General features: G+C 38.9%; 1 protein-coding gene across 7 annotated transcripts in view; it reads right to left on the bottom strand.

The window, feature by feature from the left end:
* LOC139145256 (autism susceptibility gene 2 protein-like) overlaps window positions 1-20,812 on the bottom strand; it is a 125,266-nt gene that overhangs the window by 6,951 nt on the left and 97,503 nt on the right. For 4 of the 7 annotated variants that reach the window (XM_070716294.1, XM_070716295.1, XM_070716299.1 and 1 more), the window contains 9 exons: window positions 15,935-15,986; window positions 12,458-12,749; window positions 9,538-9,917; window positions 7,678-7,874; window positions 5,823-5,948; window positions 3,375-3,440; window positions 2,012-2,086; window positions 953-1,088; window positions 168-320 (listed from right to left, as the gene is read on the bottom strand). In XM_070716294.1, coding sequence (XP_070572395.1) covers window positions 168-320; window positions 953-1,088; window positions 2,012-2,086; window positions 3,375-3,440; window positions 5,823-5,948; window positions 7,678-7,874; window positions 9,538-9,917; window positions 12,458-12,749; window positions 15,935-15,986 — 1,477 coding nt within the window. The remainder of the gene's footprint in view (window positions 1-167; window positions 321-952; window positions 1,089-2,011; window positions 2,087-3,374; window positions 3,441-5,822; window positions 5,949-7,677; window positions 7,875-9,537; window positions 9,918-12,457; window positions 12,750-15,934; window positions 15,987-20,812) is intronic. The other 3 variants (XM_070716296.1, XM_070716297.1, XM_070716298.1) reach the window with 3 other exon arrangements.

Here is a 20,812-nt window from a genome sequence, read left to right as displayed (position 1 = left end):
GAGATTATCAGGGGAAACAGTGTCTTTCTTATTAAGCGATAATGTTTAATAAATATTTATTGGCATGCATACTTAAAGTGATCTTTGATCTTGGAGTTGCCACTAGCTCTTTTCATTTCACTCTGTGAATTATTAATGAAAGTAATAAATGCTTGGGGATTACTTACACTTACCTAGGCCCGCCAAACCAAATCCACCTGCGAGGGCACTATACCCTAGGGGCCTTGGGAATGGGGGCATGCCGAGGGGTCCTGCGTTGGGTCCCAGGAAACTGCTGGGATGTCCACTGCCGGCAAAGGGATTGGGAGGCCCTGCTGCACCTGTGGGGAGAAGAACACAAAGCCAGTGGTTAGCTAGGGTGCGAGAGAGGCAGCAATGCATAACACCATTGCCTGGGTATTCACAATGCTGGAAACTTGGCACACGCCCGTTTCCTGGGACAGTTGTTGGATGAAGTTTCATCAAACCACACGTTAGATAAAACTGACATGGTACTGAGATTGTCCTGGGCTTGACATAACCTGTATTGCTTTGAAGACCTCATAACTTCATCACGACTAGAACTGACAATGATCAAATAGACTGCAGGCGATGCAAGAGGTTATCACCATTTCCTGTGCAATTCTGATTGAGCTGCGTAGCAGTTCTGTCACTGTCCTTATCACTCTATAATTTACAGTAGATTTCAGAACGATAAATAAAGCAGTATTTGTCTATATCTTCCTTCAACTCTTTACTATATGGAAAGCTACATCATTATGCCTTTATTGCTTTGAACTAACACACTGTTGTACAGCTACACTAACTATGCTATCATCAATATCTGAAAACCGCCCCGCATAAATTTTGTGCTGAATCACACTGAAAAGCTGCTTGGTGGCTTGGAATGCACCATTGAGGTTAGGGATAGTGAGGGTTGAGTTGGGGAAGGGGAAATGCCAGTCTTTCTCACCTGCACTGTGTATGAGCGATGACGTCGGACAGACTAAATCATGTGGTCGGTGGAGTGACGGAAACATGTGAGTACCTGGCCTGGCGAATAAGTCACTCTTCACAAGGTTATCTTTGTGTACATCAGCTGCTTTCTCCTGAAAACAAGAACACACAGAGCTCTGACATGCAAATATGACATTACTACAAATGAGGAGTTGCACTCAACTATCAAGTGTAACTTTGGATTTTTAACGTGCAGTTTCAAACACCTTAGTGCAAAAAATACAGGACCACAAGGCGTTTTTTTTACTATAGGGAGAGGCTTAATGTACTTTCTCTAAGTTCACACTATCTAAAGCTTGACTTCCTATGATTAATGTATTCAATTATGCAAATTTTATTCATAACATTGCTTTTAATATGCAAATCAATGTATAATGACTTGTTATCAATGGAGAAGATTCACCAGCCCAACATGGTGCACTATCTAGTACAGATGAGATTGAGAGGCAACAACCGTACGGAGTGATATGCTGGGTGTGAAAGCACTGAGACTGCTTGTTAGGCAAATGCTAGTCTTTGAACACACAGTGTCATGCTTGTATCACAGAGGAGCATTGTTGTAAAATCACTGTACAAGCACGTTCAGGTTTCACTTTTAACACTCTGAGATGATCAGTGGAAGAAAGGTTCCATCGTTTGAAGAAAGGTCTGCACAAGACAACGACAACTTTTACTGTGAAGATTACCTGCTTAGCTTGATATCATTCAAAACTGTTCAAACATCAAATATTGAAAGATTCGGTACTATTTTGTTGTAGTTTTCAAAAGCAAATTTACTGATGATACTTTTTAAATGTATATGCTATGTGCTTTAGCCGAGAACATAAAACCAGTGATGAAGACAAGATTTTTGCAGCAAATTATTAGAACCATAACAGGCACTTGTCTTGGGCATGTTTGATTCTAAACTCATTATACAGCGATATCTTTTTACTGAAATTTTCCTCAAAGGGGTGAGAAGGGTGGAAAAAACACAATTTAAGGTTTACAAGGAGTATAGGATACAATCACTAACCTTCTGTTGTTGATGGTATATATGCCATGCCACGTTAACGTGTGCTGCACACCATCGGCCTGGTTTCTGAGATACCAATAAACGCAAAAGACAAATACAAAAGTTAATAATGGCTTGAATATGTCAACACTGCACAAGGAAAATCCACACAAGCTTACATGATAAACAACAATTTCAAATTTGCCCACAGCTACTTTCCGTCATATAATGAATATCATGAAGATGTGTATGAAATACTGGTGCTTCTACTGCCCCCCTCAAACTACCATATCTACCCTATTAAGAATGGAACAGCCTTTGTTGTTGATTTCTCTACCCTAGATCTCTATATCCCCTGTCCTGAGGCCCAACCTCGTCTGCGCGGACGATGAGATTAGGAAGGAAACAGGGCATTCTGCACAGGGAGCAGTATGTGTGCGCATGAATATGGATTTCTTTGATGTATTTCAGAGCTGTACATGGATTTTTTAAGCATTAGCGGATATGCAGCTGTTGCACTCGGTTTATACAGAAGAGAAGATGAGAGTTGAACACAACTGAGAAGAAAACCTTAACATTTTGTCCACCCACAAAATATGCTTCTAGAGACTAAACTGCAATGCCATGATTTTTCACAATTTACCAACCACTAACAATGTGTACCCACCACAAATAAAGCATTATTCAATTTATGAACACTCTAAAAACGCTGTAAGTAGGGAAGATGTATTTGAAATCAAATAGTACAGCCATACGCTAATTATCATTTCTATCAAACACAATTCCAAATTGTATGATTTCTTGTAAAATAATTTAAGTCACTACAGTGACGATTTATTTTTGATCAATTTTGCATCACTCTGAAAAGTTAAGAAAAGGAAAGTAACTATTTTAGAGGGAGATTTGAAACCGTTTCAGTAAAATGTTTCCTAAAATGGTATATCCGTATTTTGGGTTAAACAAATATTAAAGTGTCAATTGAAACAGAAGTTGCTACATATGTTCATAAATTGTCTATTTAAACAGACACTGGTTCATGCGTTCAATGACTTGTAATCCAGAGTGGCTTTACTCTAATCTTTGGTGTTATGACGTCACCCTACAGCAAATTGACTTGTCAGTTTATAGTGATATAGCAACATAAAGGAAAACCAGCTCATCCAACTACTTGTCTTTCTGAAGTGCAAAATTTTTTCAGGGTGGATAACCGTCAGCAAGATGTCTTGAAACACTTCAAGTACAAACACTTTGTTGTTGAATTAGTTTTAAAAAAGTGGTTCACAACAAATGAGTCCATCCGACCCATTGATAAGAGGTGGAAAGGATGTGAAAGCTGATGACGGAGTCAATGTAGCAGAGGTATAGGTTAGAGGAAATGGCTTACTGGTCTTGTAGACTGATTGGGTTGGTCACTGGCCCTCCTTCTCAATAGGCCCTCAGTCAGTGCCAACTAGAAAAGGAAGCATTATACAATTACATATAACATATGGCTTTTCAACAGAGAGGGCCAGAGACCTCCAGGCATTGGCAAAAAAAAATTTGAAAATAAAAAAAAAAAATCGATCAAAATGCTCTTTCTACACTTTGAACCTATTGCTGAAATGGCATGACCTCAGCAGGTCATCACAGGTCTGCAGAAATGAGGTGAGAATTCTTGTCAAAAAAATCAGCGTTGACACTATTTTGGACGATATTTTATGCTTTCTGCTGGTGAAGATACATGTCAGTTACCAGTTAGTATTCAATGATAAAGCGTTCGGTGCTGGAAAGAAGAACATGTCAAAAAAAAATAAACAAATAATCTGCAAGTGAAGTTAGACATGCACAGTTGGCAGGGGATGACATTAACACTTTAACATTTAAATATTAAAAGGCAGCTGATGTAGCCTAACCTACAATGATAAACAACATTTAAACAAAACCAACAAAAAACAAAGCATTAATTGTGTGGCAAGGTAGAATGACAAAGCACCTGTTGACCTGATAAAAAACATTCAATGATATGTAAACTGTGAATTACTCCTCTACGATATCATCAGATGTACTTTTACAAGGTCACTATGTGTAATGATTTTAAAAAACCTTTACGAGACATAGCGGTGTTGTCCACGCTACAAAGTGAAAATCTGCAAGGTTTTTTTTCTAGCGACCTCTGAAAGGGCAGACTGAAAAATAATTTTGAATTTTTTTATTGAAGAAAACTACACAAGGTCTGTGTAGCTGGAACAGGGAAATGACTGAGGCTAGGGCTGAGCACAGGAATAGATGCAATCTTGATATGACAATTTACACATTATCACACACGCACTGAACAAAAAGTTTGCCAAAACAAACAAATCACTGGGAGGTCATCACTTCATCTCTGACATTTCAGTGTTTATTCACACAATCTGCCCACCGATGAAAACCCCGTAGCATCATCAGGCTGTGGTATTCACAGGACTCATCAACGCATATCTTGGGAGTGTACAGTTCTTTCAAGGCCTGAAAGTATTCATACTACAAAACCATCAGAAGAGCTTCTTAGTCGCGCTATAAATATACCTGAATTCGTTTTTCTTGAATGTGCACGCAGTAAAAATTGGAAAATAAGGCAACAAAAACGGCAATTTTTAAGGACCCATGCTAGGTGTCAACATATGCTACAATATTACCAGCTCAATATGGGAGTATTTATCTTTTATCAACAAGAGCTCTAGCATGATGGAAGTTGAACAAATGGCTTGATGACGTGCAAACACATACCATATTCAAGCCGTAATATTTTATTACATGCCTATTGACAGCTTAAATGGCAGGATATTTTTAAAAATTGGCAATTTTTCAAGTGACGCCATGATCAATTCATCCATAAAAAAAGCATTATGAAGTCAGTGAATTTTCCACTGATAGGATGTTCCAGGCGACTTTGCAGAATCCATCGGTGAGCATTCTAAAAATGTACTTTCCAAAAGATGTGAGTTCTGTCAGACTCCGTAATTTTCAGGCAACGAAGCGACAGTTATAAAGCAAGCCTACTTAACAGAGGGAAGGCATTGAATATACTCCCTGAACAGCAATGCATGGGTTTTATAGATCTTTGATAGCAAGGTGCCCACATTATCAGGAACACACAGACATAGGTTTGGATTTATGGTCTTGCACATCAAAAGAAACACCAAATGATTTTTAGGAAAGCTATGTTCAACTATTAACGATTCTTCAAATTTTACAAAAGATTTCCAAATATCTGACACTTTTTCTACACAGAAAAGATGTTCTTCTGCCTATCAGTTTTGAACACGAAATTTTTCCCAAATCTTCAACAAACTTGAAAAGCAAAAAAATACGCCATATAGATTCTTAATAACGGCATAAAATATTAGCTGATTTCTGTATTAAAGTTTTAACACTAAGAATCTTCTTTGACCATTGCTTTTTGATGGAATGATTCTCAAACAAAAAAGCACCAAGTGGAATGTTTCAAAGAAAATATAGAGTAGAGATGATGCATGGGTTACTGCAACTGTGAAATGACTTGCAATTACTGCAGAAAGCATAAAACTTTCAGAATGAGACACTGAAGTTTCTAATTTCAACTACTTTTCGTTTTATTAGAATATGAAATGCTACCGTTACTCTGACAAACGACACTGACACAAATTATACTTTTGAAGACAACACCGAGTGTTTATACAGTACTAGTGCAGGGAAACTTATGTTAGGGTGAAGCACTGATGTGGAAAGCGAACGTGTTGGTGAAATGCTTTACGCATGGCAGTGGGGTGTGGATACCAAGATAGGGGTAAATTTAGGCCTGGTGTTTGCTGACTTGAAATAGAATTCTAATTACCTTGGGTTGGAATGCACCGTAGGAACCAGAACTGAACGGACCGGCTGGCGTGACCGGAGCTGCCGCTGCCGCTGGAGAAGACCCTGGCCCGGTCATTGGCGAAATTCCAGGATACGGTAAGCCAAGCTATAAAAGAACACCAACACAATTAGAAATTCCCTGGTGAATGAGCAAGTCACAGGGGGAAGTGTATTTTTAGTCTTGACTATGCAAGGTACACCAAAGCTGTGTGAATGATAAGAGTATTTCATTTCAAGTATTGCTCATTAAACTGGCCGTGTCTCGGAGTCTAACAGAAACGTGGACAGGACACCTAGACAACCCCACAATTACTTACATTTAGTGGGTAAAATAGATTGTCCGTTTTGGGGTATTTATCAAACTGTAAGAAAAAAATTGCAGAGAGAGAGAAAAAGAGAGAGAAAAAAAGAGAGAGAGAGAAAGAGACAGATTAAGTTTTCTGTCGAGAATGGACAGCCAACGAAAAAGTTTATTGTCTGTGCTTGAGGTTTAGCCACAGTAGGAAAAGTTGGTTTTTACTTTATTATCGGGGAAAAATTTACAGGACAATCAAAGACTTGGAAGCATAAGCGGGACATAGAGAACAATTTTTTGCGGATTCACGAGAAGCAAAACATGTATGAACATACTATTTAACCCTTCATTGTTCAGCCAATCAGATCAATAAGACGTTCATTGACCCTGATTGACCCCGTCATTAATTTACATGAAACGCATGCAAAGCCACACAAGCTGTCACGAGAGGAAGACAGATTACAGTGTAGCCAGCATTCTACATTGTCATTGGGTTTGTTTTCATTTTTTTAATTAGTTATTTATATTTCTCTTAGCAGACAAGACACAGATGGTGCATGAATTTACTGTTCTTTTTTTTTCTGAAGGGAAAATAATATTTTTATGGGGATTACTGTTTACCCCCACAAAAAAAACTTGTCAGCAGTACAAGGGAGAATGAGGGGAAGGTAGGAGGGGGTCAATATTCAACTTCTTGGTTACAAACATAAATATACATTTCCTCCAGAGGCAGTGTTCAGAAGAAAAGCCCCTCTTTGTCTTTACGTTGATGTTGTAAAATATTCTCACTTATCATTCACATGATAAATGTTTGACAGGCAGAATAAACTTATAAGGCTCTCCTCGCAGGCTGTACATGTCCCCAAAGAAATCTAGTCAAAAATTAAGTTGTTTTCCCCTGTCTGGAAGTAGAGACTCACACAACATGCACTCTGATGATGTTTGTGCGCGTGACTACGCAATTTTTATCTTTTATCGAATCAGATATAAGCACGATCATTCAGAATTGTCATGATCAAGGTTGTGGAAAGACGATGTCTGGCGTGCAGGTGACTTTCCACTCCCTATGAGTGTCAATGATCATCTTGGAAATCGTTCAAGATCAGAGCACCTGGAATTACTACACTTCCCACGAAATTTTTGTTATATCCTTTGCCAACTGGCTTTTATAACTGGTCAGTAGACAAGCAACAGCTCTCTGATGGACCAGTGCATTCGCATAGGCTAATATTTTCCATTCATTCAAATTTCAAAAGGGTGCAACAGTGAGTGGCTGAACCCTTTGAACCCTGACCCCCTGGTGCACCGGTGACCCATAACATCATGCAGGCTTTATCCCTACACAAGCTGCACAGAAAGTTTACATGGCCATTATCTTTTCAGCTTGCAACTATTATCACAGTCAATTTATGAAATGCTTCATATTTTTCCAGGCAATAGGGCCACCGTACAGCAGTCTTACGGCCCTCTACATGATCCTTCCCTCCCTTGAGAACACAAATAGAATCTTCCTCTCACATCTAACCATCATGGTACTTACCACATGGGGTGCTGGCGTGGGTACCAAGGATGGAGGGGCAGCCATGAAGGAATGGGTGTGTTGATGCTGATGCTGATGCATGTGTTGATGTGTGTGCATCTCAGTCCTCATGTACGGAGGAGGAGGAATGTTTGCACTTCTGTCCTGCGATGCTAAGAACCTCGTGTTCAGTTCCTGTCTCAGTAAATCTTGTTGCGCTGCAAGAGAGAGAGAAACAGTGAAAAGTGAGATAAGAGAAAACATCACCTTTAGCACATTATTGAAACCCCTGAATCAGGCAAGTCAGTGTATTTGAGCACTGTAATGATATGATATCATGGTTTGAAAATTCTTTTGTTGGGAATAGTAGTCACATGATCAATGTGAAGCTAAGACGTGAAAGTCTGAAATTTGAAAAAGTAAAAGTACAAAGTAGTTCATTTTTACAACAACTGATAGGTTTGTGGTGGTAGTAATACACGGCTGTCCTGTACACGTAAAATAGGCTGCTAATTTGCTACATGACTTTTGTCATTTTGTAGCCAATATTGTCGCAAATATTCATCCAATTCATCTGAACACAAACTAATTTTCACCTCTTTTGAAAACTGACAAACGATTGATGAGGCAACTTCGTGCAACTCTTTGTCAGCTAATCTGCACTCAGACGACACAACATATTCACTTACTGGCACTGTGTTCAGGGTCTGTTTTACAACACAGCTCATACATAGGTCTATTTTCAAAGACAGCATAATTTATGATGCCACTGTATAAAAATAACAAAGCTTACAACAATATTGTTTTTTGCCTGATACTCATGTTTTTGACCCGATACTCAAAATAACATGGCTAGATGACCCATAAAAAAACACCAAAACTGTCATGCACACGTATGCCATAATTTTTTCAACAATTTGCATATTTTCAAACCCCAGGCATGTCTCGTACACTGACATCAAAAAACATTACATGCCAGCTTTGAGTCAGTGTATCTTTCTGTTATCCGCTATATCTTTGCATCAGTCCATAGTTCAATACTTTCTTTTTGCTATTTGGCCTGTCTATGCCAATTTTGGATGAAAAATTTACCTGATACAGCATGGTAGATTCTCAACGACATCTTAGTTCTATCATAACTATATAAGTAAATATTTGCCAGGTTTTTTTTTTGAAACTTGTCAGAAATGGGGAATTCTGTCTTTGTTACCACTGGGGTCATTACTGAAGCAATAAAATCATCAAGTACAGGATTCCAGTTCTCTAGGCTTTAGAAATATCCACAGAAGCAATATTTGTTCCAAATTCGTCACTTTTGAAGATGGCTACTAGGCACGTATATTACAATTCTCATACTTTTACAATATTTTGCTGGTATATTGCTTGCTGTGTGGGCTTATTTTGGACCTTGTGAAGCAAATGAATTTTCAGTCTCATTTCAGTGAAAATGGAAAATATAATTTTTTTTCCATGGAGTTAACATATAGATATTTTATACAAAATAAAATTTTAAATTGTCACAAAAGTAGTAAGTGAAACCTTGAGTCACTCCATGAGCTTCAAAATAAGCCCTCACAAGTGGTACTGTACACTAAACATGTATTGTAACAGTTTGACAGTCCAAATATCTGTCCCTGAGGCCCATCCTCTCTTATGGCTGGTACCCCTGTAAATTGTACTAGGGTTCCCCTGAGAATATCAATACAACTACTATTTGAGGTCGACAGAAATGGTAGCGAGATCCTCACACCATTTACCTATCTTCTAAAAATGTTGCAAAAACACTGTAGCTGCTACATATTTGCAAACCAAGGGATATAAACTGATGTCAGGATAGATGATCGGGAAGAAAAGAAGAAAGACACAGCCCAGAAGACTTACCTTGATAGCTAAGATTGGACTCACTGGTAAAACTATGCGGGGTTGCTGGAAGTGGTAATGCTGTCGACGTCAATGGTGGTGGAGGCGGCAATGGTGATGCGAACATATTATGCTGATTCTGAGGAGGGGGAGGCGGCGGCGGTGGAGGCGGCGGCGGTTGTGGAGGAGGATGCGGCAGTGCGGCGGGGGCTACCGCCGGAGAGTGAGAGTATCTGGGTGGGTGAGAGGAGGGTAGAGAGAAAGGAACAGACGGGTTGGAGTGCCGGTGAGGCGGTGTACTGTACGAGGGAGTGACAGTCCCGGCGGCACTCGATGGAACTGTGTTGCTAGTAGCGTTGTTGATGCAGCTCTTGCTTGTTACAATACTGGTAGTCGTGGTACTGCAAGATAAAAATAGCAGAAAAATGCTTTATGGTCACAATGGCTGGATAGTTTCTCCAGCTTTCTCTTTTTTGTCCTACCACCTCCATATCTGCGGAAAACAAATACACTCCTAAAAATACGTCGGCCGTAATTGCTGCAGGAACTCTGGCTCCTAACATAAAGCCATTTCAAACGTGACATGTTTCACAGGCATTCTGAGTCCATACTTGGAGCAGCTGAGCAACAAATGAACTATTATATTTAAACTGCTGATTTCTGCTGGCATTCAAGTCTATTGAAGCATAGTGAAAAATGAGACGACTGTGAACATATGATGGTACACATGTCTGCTAAATTAGTAAGTCATAGCACGGCCATAATTTTGGGTACTGGTAGTCCTATCTACAGGCTACTGTACATTTTTTTGTCACAGGACATCTTGTACAGAAAAAAAAAGGGAAATGTTGCATACAGCATTATCCAATCAAACATTCATTACAATATTTAAGCTTCTTGTCGACTGTCAGTTGCTGCGAACAAAATGCATTTTACTGAATATAAACAGCTTCTTGTACAAATTTTAAAGGGCACTTTTCTTTGTTGCTGACCTTTTACATGGAAAAGACGCTGTTATTATCATACTGTTTTATTTTTTTAATGCCACAGCATGGTAACAGAAGGGAGGCAAATAGGTGTTGTTACATGACTATCAACCTTACTGTTGACCCTTCATTTGCAACAAATGTTGTTTTCTGGGGAGGAACTGACCTCTTTTATATTTTTCATGATCTCAGTTCAGCAGTGGCTGCTGTGGAACTGAATGTGGGGCTACTTGTCCTTGTCGTTGTTGGTGGAATCAGAGGGCCAGAGAACAATAGTAACGATAACACCTTTCCATGGCCACAGTTCCTGCAGTTGAATATACGCAAGCTTGGGTGGTTCACCGCACGTGGGAATGAATTTGGACGGAATACCCAGCAACCGATAACTTGAAATGGAACTCCTCCCTTGGACCCTTCACCACCATGGTTTGGCCAACAAACCCATTTTTATCAAGGTTGATCGTGGACTTGTTTACAGGGAATTAGGGGTGAAAAGGTTGAACGTATGGGATTGGGGGTTACACTTTGATCCTACCCTCCTGTTGCTGTGTACAGGTCTATTAACCTGACAGGGTTAACCCTTTCATCATCATGGTTTGACCCAAACCAATTGTTATCAATGGTGAGTGTGGACCTGTTTACCAGGCATTGGGGGTGAGCAGGTTAATATATGTGTGTGTTGATACTTGAGTTATTCTAGAGCAGGGGTTTCTTGGTTTGGTCAGATTCTCAATTTTTTTATTTTTCTAGCACTTACCAACACTCAAAACAAAGGGTGGTATCATGGTCAGACAACTAATATTTTCCTTCATTAAGTGAACAAACTGATGCTAAATTGTCGAGAGAATTGTTAAATATCATAATTGTTAAATATCATAATATCTAAAATTTACAATTTCCAAAGTTGTTCTATTGCATGTTTCCCATTGACAGCTTTACAACTGTAAGTATTACAATGTAAGTACCAGTACAACAAGTATGACAATAATTTGTCAAGCTATTGCAGTGGCCTTTTATCAATCAGAAGTAGGTTTGGAGAAACCAGATATGCTTGACACTAACAGACACATTCAATTTAACCAAGTCACTGAAACACACACTTCAGCTAAGTAAAACATGCCTTGACCATCATGTGGTTGTTGCTATGTATAAGTTGTCCATCTTTTAGTATGGTAAGCACACGCTAGATTTTTATTTTTTGTTTGTTTTTTGTTTACTTGTTTATTGTTGTTGTTGTTGTTATTTGGGGGGCAGGGGGGGTTATCTGACCTAACTTCCTTAACAGCGGTTGAAGCTTATCAGAAATGATGATTAATTACAGTGAGCCGTACATGGCAACTGGCTGCTTTAAGGTCGGCTGCAATTATGCTCAAATGGATCAGAAATATTTTAAAGGAGTCAAATGACAAACATAGATGAGAATTATCAATATGAGCAAATTTGTTTTTCCACCGGCTAAACTAGTTGTCTTTTAGTATTGGAGCTCTATTAGCTGTAACTATTGATGATTTTTTCAGTATTTTTGTCCCATCTGTAAGAAACATTTTTTTTGTGTTTTAATCCTAAAATTATATGAAAAATGTCAATGTCACGTGTTCAGCTTGTCAATACAGTGAGTTAGTGTGTGATGTTGAAGCTTTGATATTGGTGACAGCTAATTCTGGTCTGGACTAGAGTTCACTTGTACCAGTAAAAATACATCAGGGTGGGTACATCAAGGTCTCAATTGACATTCATATAATGCATGATATAAATTATTTTAAGTTATGTGTTGACTTTGCCAAGGTCCTTTCATGATACAGAAAAACACCAAAACAACCAACTATCTCCCTTCAAAGTATTTTTACTGGCACGAAGTAAAATTTAATGGGTGTTAACACTGTTTTCTCCTGAATTTGTTTATGTTGAGGAAATTTGGTGCAAATGTGTAAATAACCGTAAGGTCTGATACCCACCTTGACCAAGTCGGCGGTTTGGACAGCGTAACCGCTGACAACCTCTCCTTTTCCGGTTCAGGATTTGAAGAGTTCAGCGAGGGATTTAACCCCGAATTCGGAGTTGAATTCAAATTGGAGTTCAAATGGGGGTTAAGGTTGTTGGAGTTCACGCCGGAGCTTAAATTGGAACTTGAATTTGAGTTTATTGTCTGTCGACTGACGGCGTTCTCCGTGAGGGGAGATTCATCGCGGCTGTTGGTGGTGACATTGGTTTGCAATGGCTGTGGCTTTAAGTTGAAACCTGGTTCTCCTGGAAAATTTGAAAAAAGAAAATGACAAATTGTAAATTTTAAGTCTTCTCTGTTTGTTAACTTTTTTAAATGAGCAGAAAATAAGAACATCAACAGTCATCTATTAAGGAACAGTGAAAAGTATAAAACAGAGTGTTTCTCAACTCCCTACAAACACACTTAAGTAATGATTGGCGAAGAAGACACAGACAACTTAAGAAACAGACAGCTTCTTCAAATGTTGACATATGACACTGCAATGTATCTCAAGAAACTATTAAGAGTGACATTCAAGGAGACAGAATGAGTGTTGAAACTGCCTTATCTCCGGTACAAATCCATGAACAGTGTCCAGCGTACACTGCCATCAAACGGCGCTGACAAGTGTGGCGAAATGACAGAGTTAAATTCCATGTAAATGCTTGTAGTATGACCAATGATAACATTGAGTAGACACTGTTGAGTCATCGCGCCGATATTTACAACTTGTGAGTCTAAATGCAGGCATTCGCTCTCTCTCTCTCTCACCAGACTTGAATGATGGCGGAAATTTTTAGCAGCAACCGATGTACAGCCTTTCAAGCCATGCCGCTCTGAGCCGCATACTGGCCATACCAAGCGTGTTGAAGCCCCTATCAAAGAACTTCTCAACAGCCACTTGAGAAAATACCGAATGAAACATGTGCAACTGTTTTTACCTTTGACCCCAGTAAAACTTATCTCATGAAATGCTGGAAACCGGAGACGAGTTCAAGAGGAACAGAAAAAGAAAAGTTTCCATCTTCTGAACCTCTTAACCCTGCATTTGTCAGACAAATTTCTCGTAACCTTAATCAATTCTTTATGGAGGGTCAGACAGACTACTTAACAAAAGGGTGGGGCAGCACCCAGCTCTTTCACAGAGCATCACAAAATTACATTTTCAGAAAGTTTGCCTACAGCTATTGATGTCTCGTAGATTTTCACTTGCCTTTGTTTGTTTCGTTGTTTTTTTGGCTTTTTTTTAAATGGGCTCCTTTGTTTGAAGAAAAAACAACCTTATTTGTTTGAATATATTGTAAAAGGTTTTGTGATGTTTGTCTACTTCTACATAAATATCATGGACATGAAATTCACGGAAACTTACGACCAATCTAACTAATTTCAACAACAAATGACCTTAAAATTAATTTTCCATGAACAAGAAACAGGGACTTCCTTTTGCATAAAAGATGAACAAATTATAAGTTCATTAAAGCTTCTAACGATTAATTTTTACGAGGCCCTGCACGTAAGTATTAGCAAGCTTTGATGACAGACAAAAGCTCCACGTAAGGCAGGCTTGGTCATATACAAGTCTTCTTGAAAATGGCTTTTCACACAAACAAGAGACACTTGATTAGCAATGAGCCTGTTGAAGGGTAGATGGATGACCCAGAAAACTGGGTTATCAACAGACTGGTGCATTGTCCCTGTTAATCAAACTGGCCAGGTCAAAGTTGAAAGTTTACACTGAATAACAACTCTGAATTGATCCAAATACAGTGAAACCTGTCTAAACCGAACACTGTCTGAACTGGAAACCTGTCTAAACTGACCCTTTTCCAAGTCCCATTCTGATAGAATTCTATGTTAAAAGGACCTCTATAAACCAAACACCTCTCCAAACCGAACATTTTTTTTAGTCCCAGTAGGGTTCGGTTTAGACAGGTTTTACTGTATGTATAAAGATTTACATTTTTTGTTGAAGTTATTTATTTATTGTTTTATGATCTAGAAATTCCAGACTTCATGCCCGTCTTAATTACTTGTTATATTCACATTGCCTGCACACGAGGCTATCGCATACTTTGCGATGAGTTACAGCTTTGGCTCAATGAGTGGGATATCGCCTTTCATTGATCTGGCCGACGAGAATAAATACTTATGAAAGGCCAATTGAAAAGGCTAAACAGGGGTTAATATGCACAGGATTAGGGTGATGCTGAATAGACCTTGCTACTGTTTCGGAGTCTAACTGAACATCTGTGCGCAAACTGCAAAACCAACCAAGCCAAAATCGTCGACATCTCGTGATGATACAGGTTGTAATTTATGTTTGGAGTAGGCTTGTCAACAGCTCTTGTTTGTAACCAGTTGATTCACTTGTGTGGGGAGAAATTTGAGATGTCTGCAGCATGCACGGATCAATTTGCATATAGAAAAAAAAGATGCTTCCCCTTCTGAACTACCAAAGGGCATATTATTTTGAAGAATACTCAGTTAGAAAACATTCAATACGGGTCATCACAACTGACTGTCAGTTAAAGATGGAATAGCTTTAATTTTAGATATAATTTCCATTATTTTGGTTCCACAAAACAAATACTTCTACTTAATTTTCTCCCTAATTTATAATGAGGTATAAAGTATGAGCCTTGCGCCCACACAATGCTTTGTGTACAACATCCAATATCATTGTCGTTGACAAATGAACTTAGACAAACTGGATTCAGTTGTCAACAACAACAATATCGGACACTGCACACACTAAATATATCAACTTGATTTTTTTTGGAGTGGAATGAGAAATGCCTTTCAGAGACACAAGAAAAGTACCAGAAAACACGCCAAAAGGTAAAATTAATCAAGCTTTAAAGGACTGAAAGTATTCTTGTTGTAGGCTATCCTGACGAGATCATTATGACTAGAGTTTCGGGGTAAGTATTCTTTTACGCAGATGTATCTATGCTTGACAGAAGAACTGGTAGTTGAAACAGCCTGCTGTAGAGGCTAAATTGAAAATAAAATACCTCAAGGACATTTGTTGATCAGTTAGAATGGCACAGTATGTTCTCCAAGAAGGGCTGCTTTGATCTCAAAACTAGCCAATGGCTTTTTCACTTTATTGTCAGCGATATTTTTGTACCATTTACGTGCTCCAGTCCACTTGAATTTGTGAAGAAGGAATTTTCAAAAGTACAATAAAGGAGACGCTCCTATCAGCTGTGGAATGAAAGCTGCTTCTAATATTAAAGCACCTTCCATTGTTTTTTGCCCGGTATTTTCAGACGCTGAGTACCAGCATATGTTGGTGTAAGGACCACACTCAAAAGTGCAAAACGAGCAATGGTATTTTTTATTTGAATGAAAGCAAGAGCAGTTTCAAGCAAGCACTGGTAGGGAAAAAAATGGGGGTAAAATGATATTCTACTTGACATTCAGAGTGAAAAACTTTCATACTTACTCCTGTTTATAGACGGCGAGGCCCTGAATAAATCCGATCCACCATCTGATGCCTGCAATGAACCAGACACACTCTAGTTAGAATTTCTCTTTTTCGCCTGATTAATATGAGTAACGAATGTGGTGCTTAACCTAATACTTAATGCAGCTTGCAAAATGATCTGGAAATGAAATGATTAATTGGGTCAAATGACATCACTCTAAGATGGTAAGAGTGAAATATTACCGACCGCCCTGAAGTGAGTAATTCAAATCAGTTACAACTGCTTAACTCAAACATCACATGGTTGGTCCAGTGAGGCAAGTCAATTCACTGAGAATGACTCGCCAGTACAAATATATGAAAAAATACTGAGGGACATCTCTAAAATAAACCAAAGACACCCCCAGACAAAACGCAATGAAGATGGACATCGCAAGCTACCTTTTGCCCTCCCCAACTGCTCATGCACTGTGCAGCGACAAAAAAAACTGTAACAATGATTTTAAATGCGGATACAAAAGAAAATGCCAGCAAAGGATTTTCCATCAAAGGAATTTCCCATTTATTTTTCGAAACGTTCAGCTACTGCCGTGTTTGATACACTCATGATGAACAAACCTCGCTGTACAGTTGCATAGCACACAGACTACAAAATGATAACCTGGACAGTAGTACTAGAAATCACACTCCATCCATCAAGCAACTTTGACTGCGCTGTCAAACTGAAGGCCCTGGCCACACGGGTGTTGGTAATCTACACTGACATAATCAACATTCCAATTTTAAAGATCATTTTTTTTTGTTGATTTCATTTTTTGCTTCAAGGCTGCCTGACTTGGCTTATTAAATTATCACCAAAATTGAACTTCTCCGGGTGTTCATGAGAAAACAGAAAATTAATTACAAGTATCTACAAGGATCCTATTGACGGCGATAAAGAGTCATCCCGACAGCTCCCCATGCTATATGATTGGATGCCGCTGAGGCAAGCTAAAACACAAAAACACGCAAAAAATCCTCCTGAATGTCAAACCACTCAGTCTCTTTTGAAAGACGAACTTTCCTGACTTGAAGGAAATCATTACAAAATCTGAAATACGCCATCCCTTCAGGGTGCTTTCACATCTCAGCGCTAGGCTTTCAGCTGCAACATCTGGTATCAGATAGACATCTCTCATTTCCCTTCACAACATCCAGCTCTCCAGTCAACAACCATATTAACATCACAGCCCCGGCTTTATCGTCTATCTTATGTGTGCTTTTTATCCGACTATCTGTCTCTGTGATGGCTTAATCCTGGCCTTCCAATATGCGCTGATCTAATTGTTCTTATCACCATTTTTATCAGATTCTCCTGGTAGCCTGCGACTGGGAGAGGGGGCTCTTATCTTTGCACGGAACTCAAGAACCGACTGACCCGGGTAAATTCATGGACATAATTATTATTATTACATTTTAAAAAATTAATATGGCAATTTAAGGGCAATTATAAACCTGTAATAGTTTGCATAAATTTTTAAATTTTGTTGCAAAAGAAACTTCAGAAAGAACTGCAAAAAAGACAAAACTGGTCATCAAACTTGATTATAAAAATCTTTTATCCTCCGTTTGGTTGAAAGCTAAGCAACTACTGTACAACTGATGTGCGCAAATCAAGCTCTATCCTCTCAAAACACCAAAACATGCAAATCTTCCAAAAGTAATGATGTTTGAATATTTTGGATATGAGAAAGGAATACAGTATTCCTGGTAAAGCAAAGAGAGGTAGCCTTGCCAATTTCATGTTTTACTTATTGCAAGACACTGTATGTTGTATATCTGCTCCAATGGTTGGATTGAAAATTCCGTTACCCTGGCCACCACTGAAAAAACCCTGTACACACTGACTGCAGGTCATTACACTGTATTTGGATGCGGAGGTTTGGTAGGTGTGCTTTCATGAACGCACAAAAATATCTCTCTAAGCAACAGTTCGCATTTCCATTAATTTTCTCCGAAAGAAGAGAAAGGTTTCAGACTGCCATTGGCGCACACCAGATAAACTATACACATTTTGTGCATCTCTGAAATTTTGTGATAAAAGGCAGATACTAACAGATATTGTGCCTGCAGTGAAAAGCATGCTTCACAAAAAAAATAATACAAATTTTCATTTTTGCCCATAACCAAGCTCATCTCAAAAATGCGTGTCAAGACGAATGACTTTTCTCTAAAAATTACTGAAAGCTACATGATATGTACCGGTCCACGACAAATAGCACAACTCAAAGTCCCGGAAGCACATTAGCCACATGAAAGTAATTTTGGAGGTTTTATGTGTGTCCTTTTTTTCTTGGGAGGGGAGGTGATGTTCTTTGTCTTCAAATAAAATAATTGGTAAAATGTGCATGTCGATTCAACAGCATAAAAATACATTCCAGCTTTTCAGAAAATCAGATGATATCTTGAATAAAATGAACAGAAAATCACACAGAGCACTGTGTTATAGCCATCTCAAATATCATCATTTACTTGTGCTGGGATCATTATGCGAAATACCCTAAAAAATTTTCCAGCAAGGAACTTTTATGATTGCCATTGATGGACTGTGCAGTAGATATGTCTTCCTATTTAACAGGGTCAATTTTTTGGAAGTACTGCGACAGACAGCGTTCATCTAGATTAATGTGATTTTCTGAAGAGAAGGACCACAAGTCTGCAGGGCATTTAATTACAGAGTTCTAAAGGCACAAAAACAAGCTATTTGGAAGTACGGTAATACCCAGCACAGAGCACCATGGGACCAGCTCTGTAGTATCTGGTTTCATGCGGCTGATACATTTGTTATGGCAAAGTGTGGTTGTCGTGTCATTGTCATTGAGTGGGCGTCAACTTTTAATTTCACCTGGATGTCACTCAATCCTCACTTGATGAAACGAAAACACCACCGTGGGCTCAGTCAATACATGTACGGAGCCTCCTCCTCTTCCTCCTCCTCGCACAGACAAGATGAAAACATCTGACTTAAATGAAGTGAGAGACATTTCAGTCAGGCAGCAGCCGGGACAGGAAACATTCAACGCTTTTGCGAACAGACCGTGTCCACAGAGTAATAACACGTGAATGCAATTCCATCACTAATAAATTGAACTTTTCACGTTGTTCTCAAGAGAGCACGAAAAGCAGAAAGAATCATGATACATGGGACTTATTTACAACATGGAAACACGTCTGGCTATCTATTATCCTCGCGCTCCAGTACGAACCCTGACGAACACCAATGTATTATTTATAATGATGCAATTCTACAGAGATGGGACTTGTTATCTCAACAGTAAAGACGATTGATAGTTCTGCTTCTTTGATATTTCCACAATGAAGCGGGATGTTGGACGACTCGACCCAATGAAGTATACATCCAAGCGAATTGACAGATGACTCCCAAACTACTACAGCTAATTATCTGACAATTTGCCCAATACACTCGTCGGCTAATGTACAGGTGCCTCCAATACAATTTATCAACGACTCCAGTCCTCTAGGGCCCTGGTACAACTATCTGCGTAATAAGGACTATTAATGAAGTCTTCTATCTCAATTCCTATCTTAAATTTGGTAACTTCTATCTTGTACAATCAGGGATAAATCACCAAACGGCGATAGTCTCCGCTGACTCGGTTTGTCTTCTTTATCAGTGGCTATGAATAATGAAAACCCTGGCTTGCCTATAACTCTTCCTGCAGACTATAATCAGATCTTCGATGTTTGGAATAAGAAAATAAGAAATGCAAAGTTGAAACCTTCAAGAGATAAGCCAGGAGTTTGTCGTGTGCAGAGAGCAACTACAAATTATAGTTTTGTTTCTCACATCTGACTCAATTTTTTTTAATTTTTTTTTACCAAGTGTTTCACTAATTGGAATCAGTGTCCTCCTCCTGTGGTTTTGAGTCTGTCTTGGCAGCATTAAGGGATAAGGCCGTTACATATGCCTTTAGGGTGAAGCTTAGCGTGGGTTTACGATGTCATACAGAGATTTCGCTTGGAAAAACTTGATCCATACTGGGAAATCTGACCGCAGCAATACCAGCATGGCTTGGCAAGTCTGCACTCTTCTATCTCCAATGGAAAAAATACAGCTATATAATACAACCAGCATGTGACAAAACCCCCATTTTCAAAGTTAACGACCCTCCGGCATCTCAAATAAATCATTTACACTGTATTTGTCAGGGAAACTGTTTCTAAATTAATACAATTTATCAGTTGCTCATTATCCCTTCCACAGGGAATAGATATTGATTATTAAGTCTCATTTTATTTCTGTACTTGCGCCGTTCTGACAAAATTGGGGTCAGTGATCTCGCTATCCGGAGATAAAACACGTCGAATATTCAGTCTGCAGAGAATTTTTAACATTTTTACCCCTGTACATGATAATCACCTCGGCTCTTGCATAACCAAACATACTGTAGTCAAAACTATGTATTTGAAAATAAAATAACGGTCTTTGATGATAGTATTTTGCCTTTCCCCTACTATACTCCTTTACATTATGATCATCTAAAAGCAGAGAGAAAAAAAATGCCCTTTTCTTCGCTTTCAATAAAATACTTCTTTGCCGGGGGCCAGAGGCATCAAATGACTTGCCTTATTGTCAATTTTGATATCATCAGCCTGGCCAAGAAAAGCGATATCACTTTCACCGTTCATAATTCATGATATCTTCTGCATTATGTGGGGGGGGTCTTTTCCTTTTGAGAGAGTCACAATTTTCCTTTCGATGATCCGAAATTTCCAGAGCGAGATGAGCGATTATGTTTTCAGGATTGCCGGGAGCGGTGACACAGCTACATGGGGAAGGGTCAACTGATGTGATAGTACGGATGAAACCCAATGCAAATCACAGTCATCTTCAAT

The sequence above is a fragment of the Ptychodera flava genome, chromosome 12 (assembly GCF_041260155.1).
Source record: "Ptychodera flava strain L36383 chromosome 12, AS_Pfla_20210202, whole genome shotgun sequence".
Classification (NCBI taxonomy): Eukaryota; Metazoa; Hemichordata; class Enteropneusta; family Ptychoderidae; genus Ptychodera; species Ptychodera flava.
The sequence above is the reverse complement of the archived record's forward strand: the minus strand, read 5'-3'. Positions and strand labels throughout refer to the sequence as shown.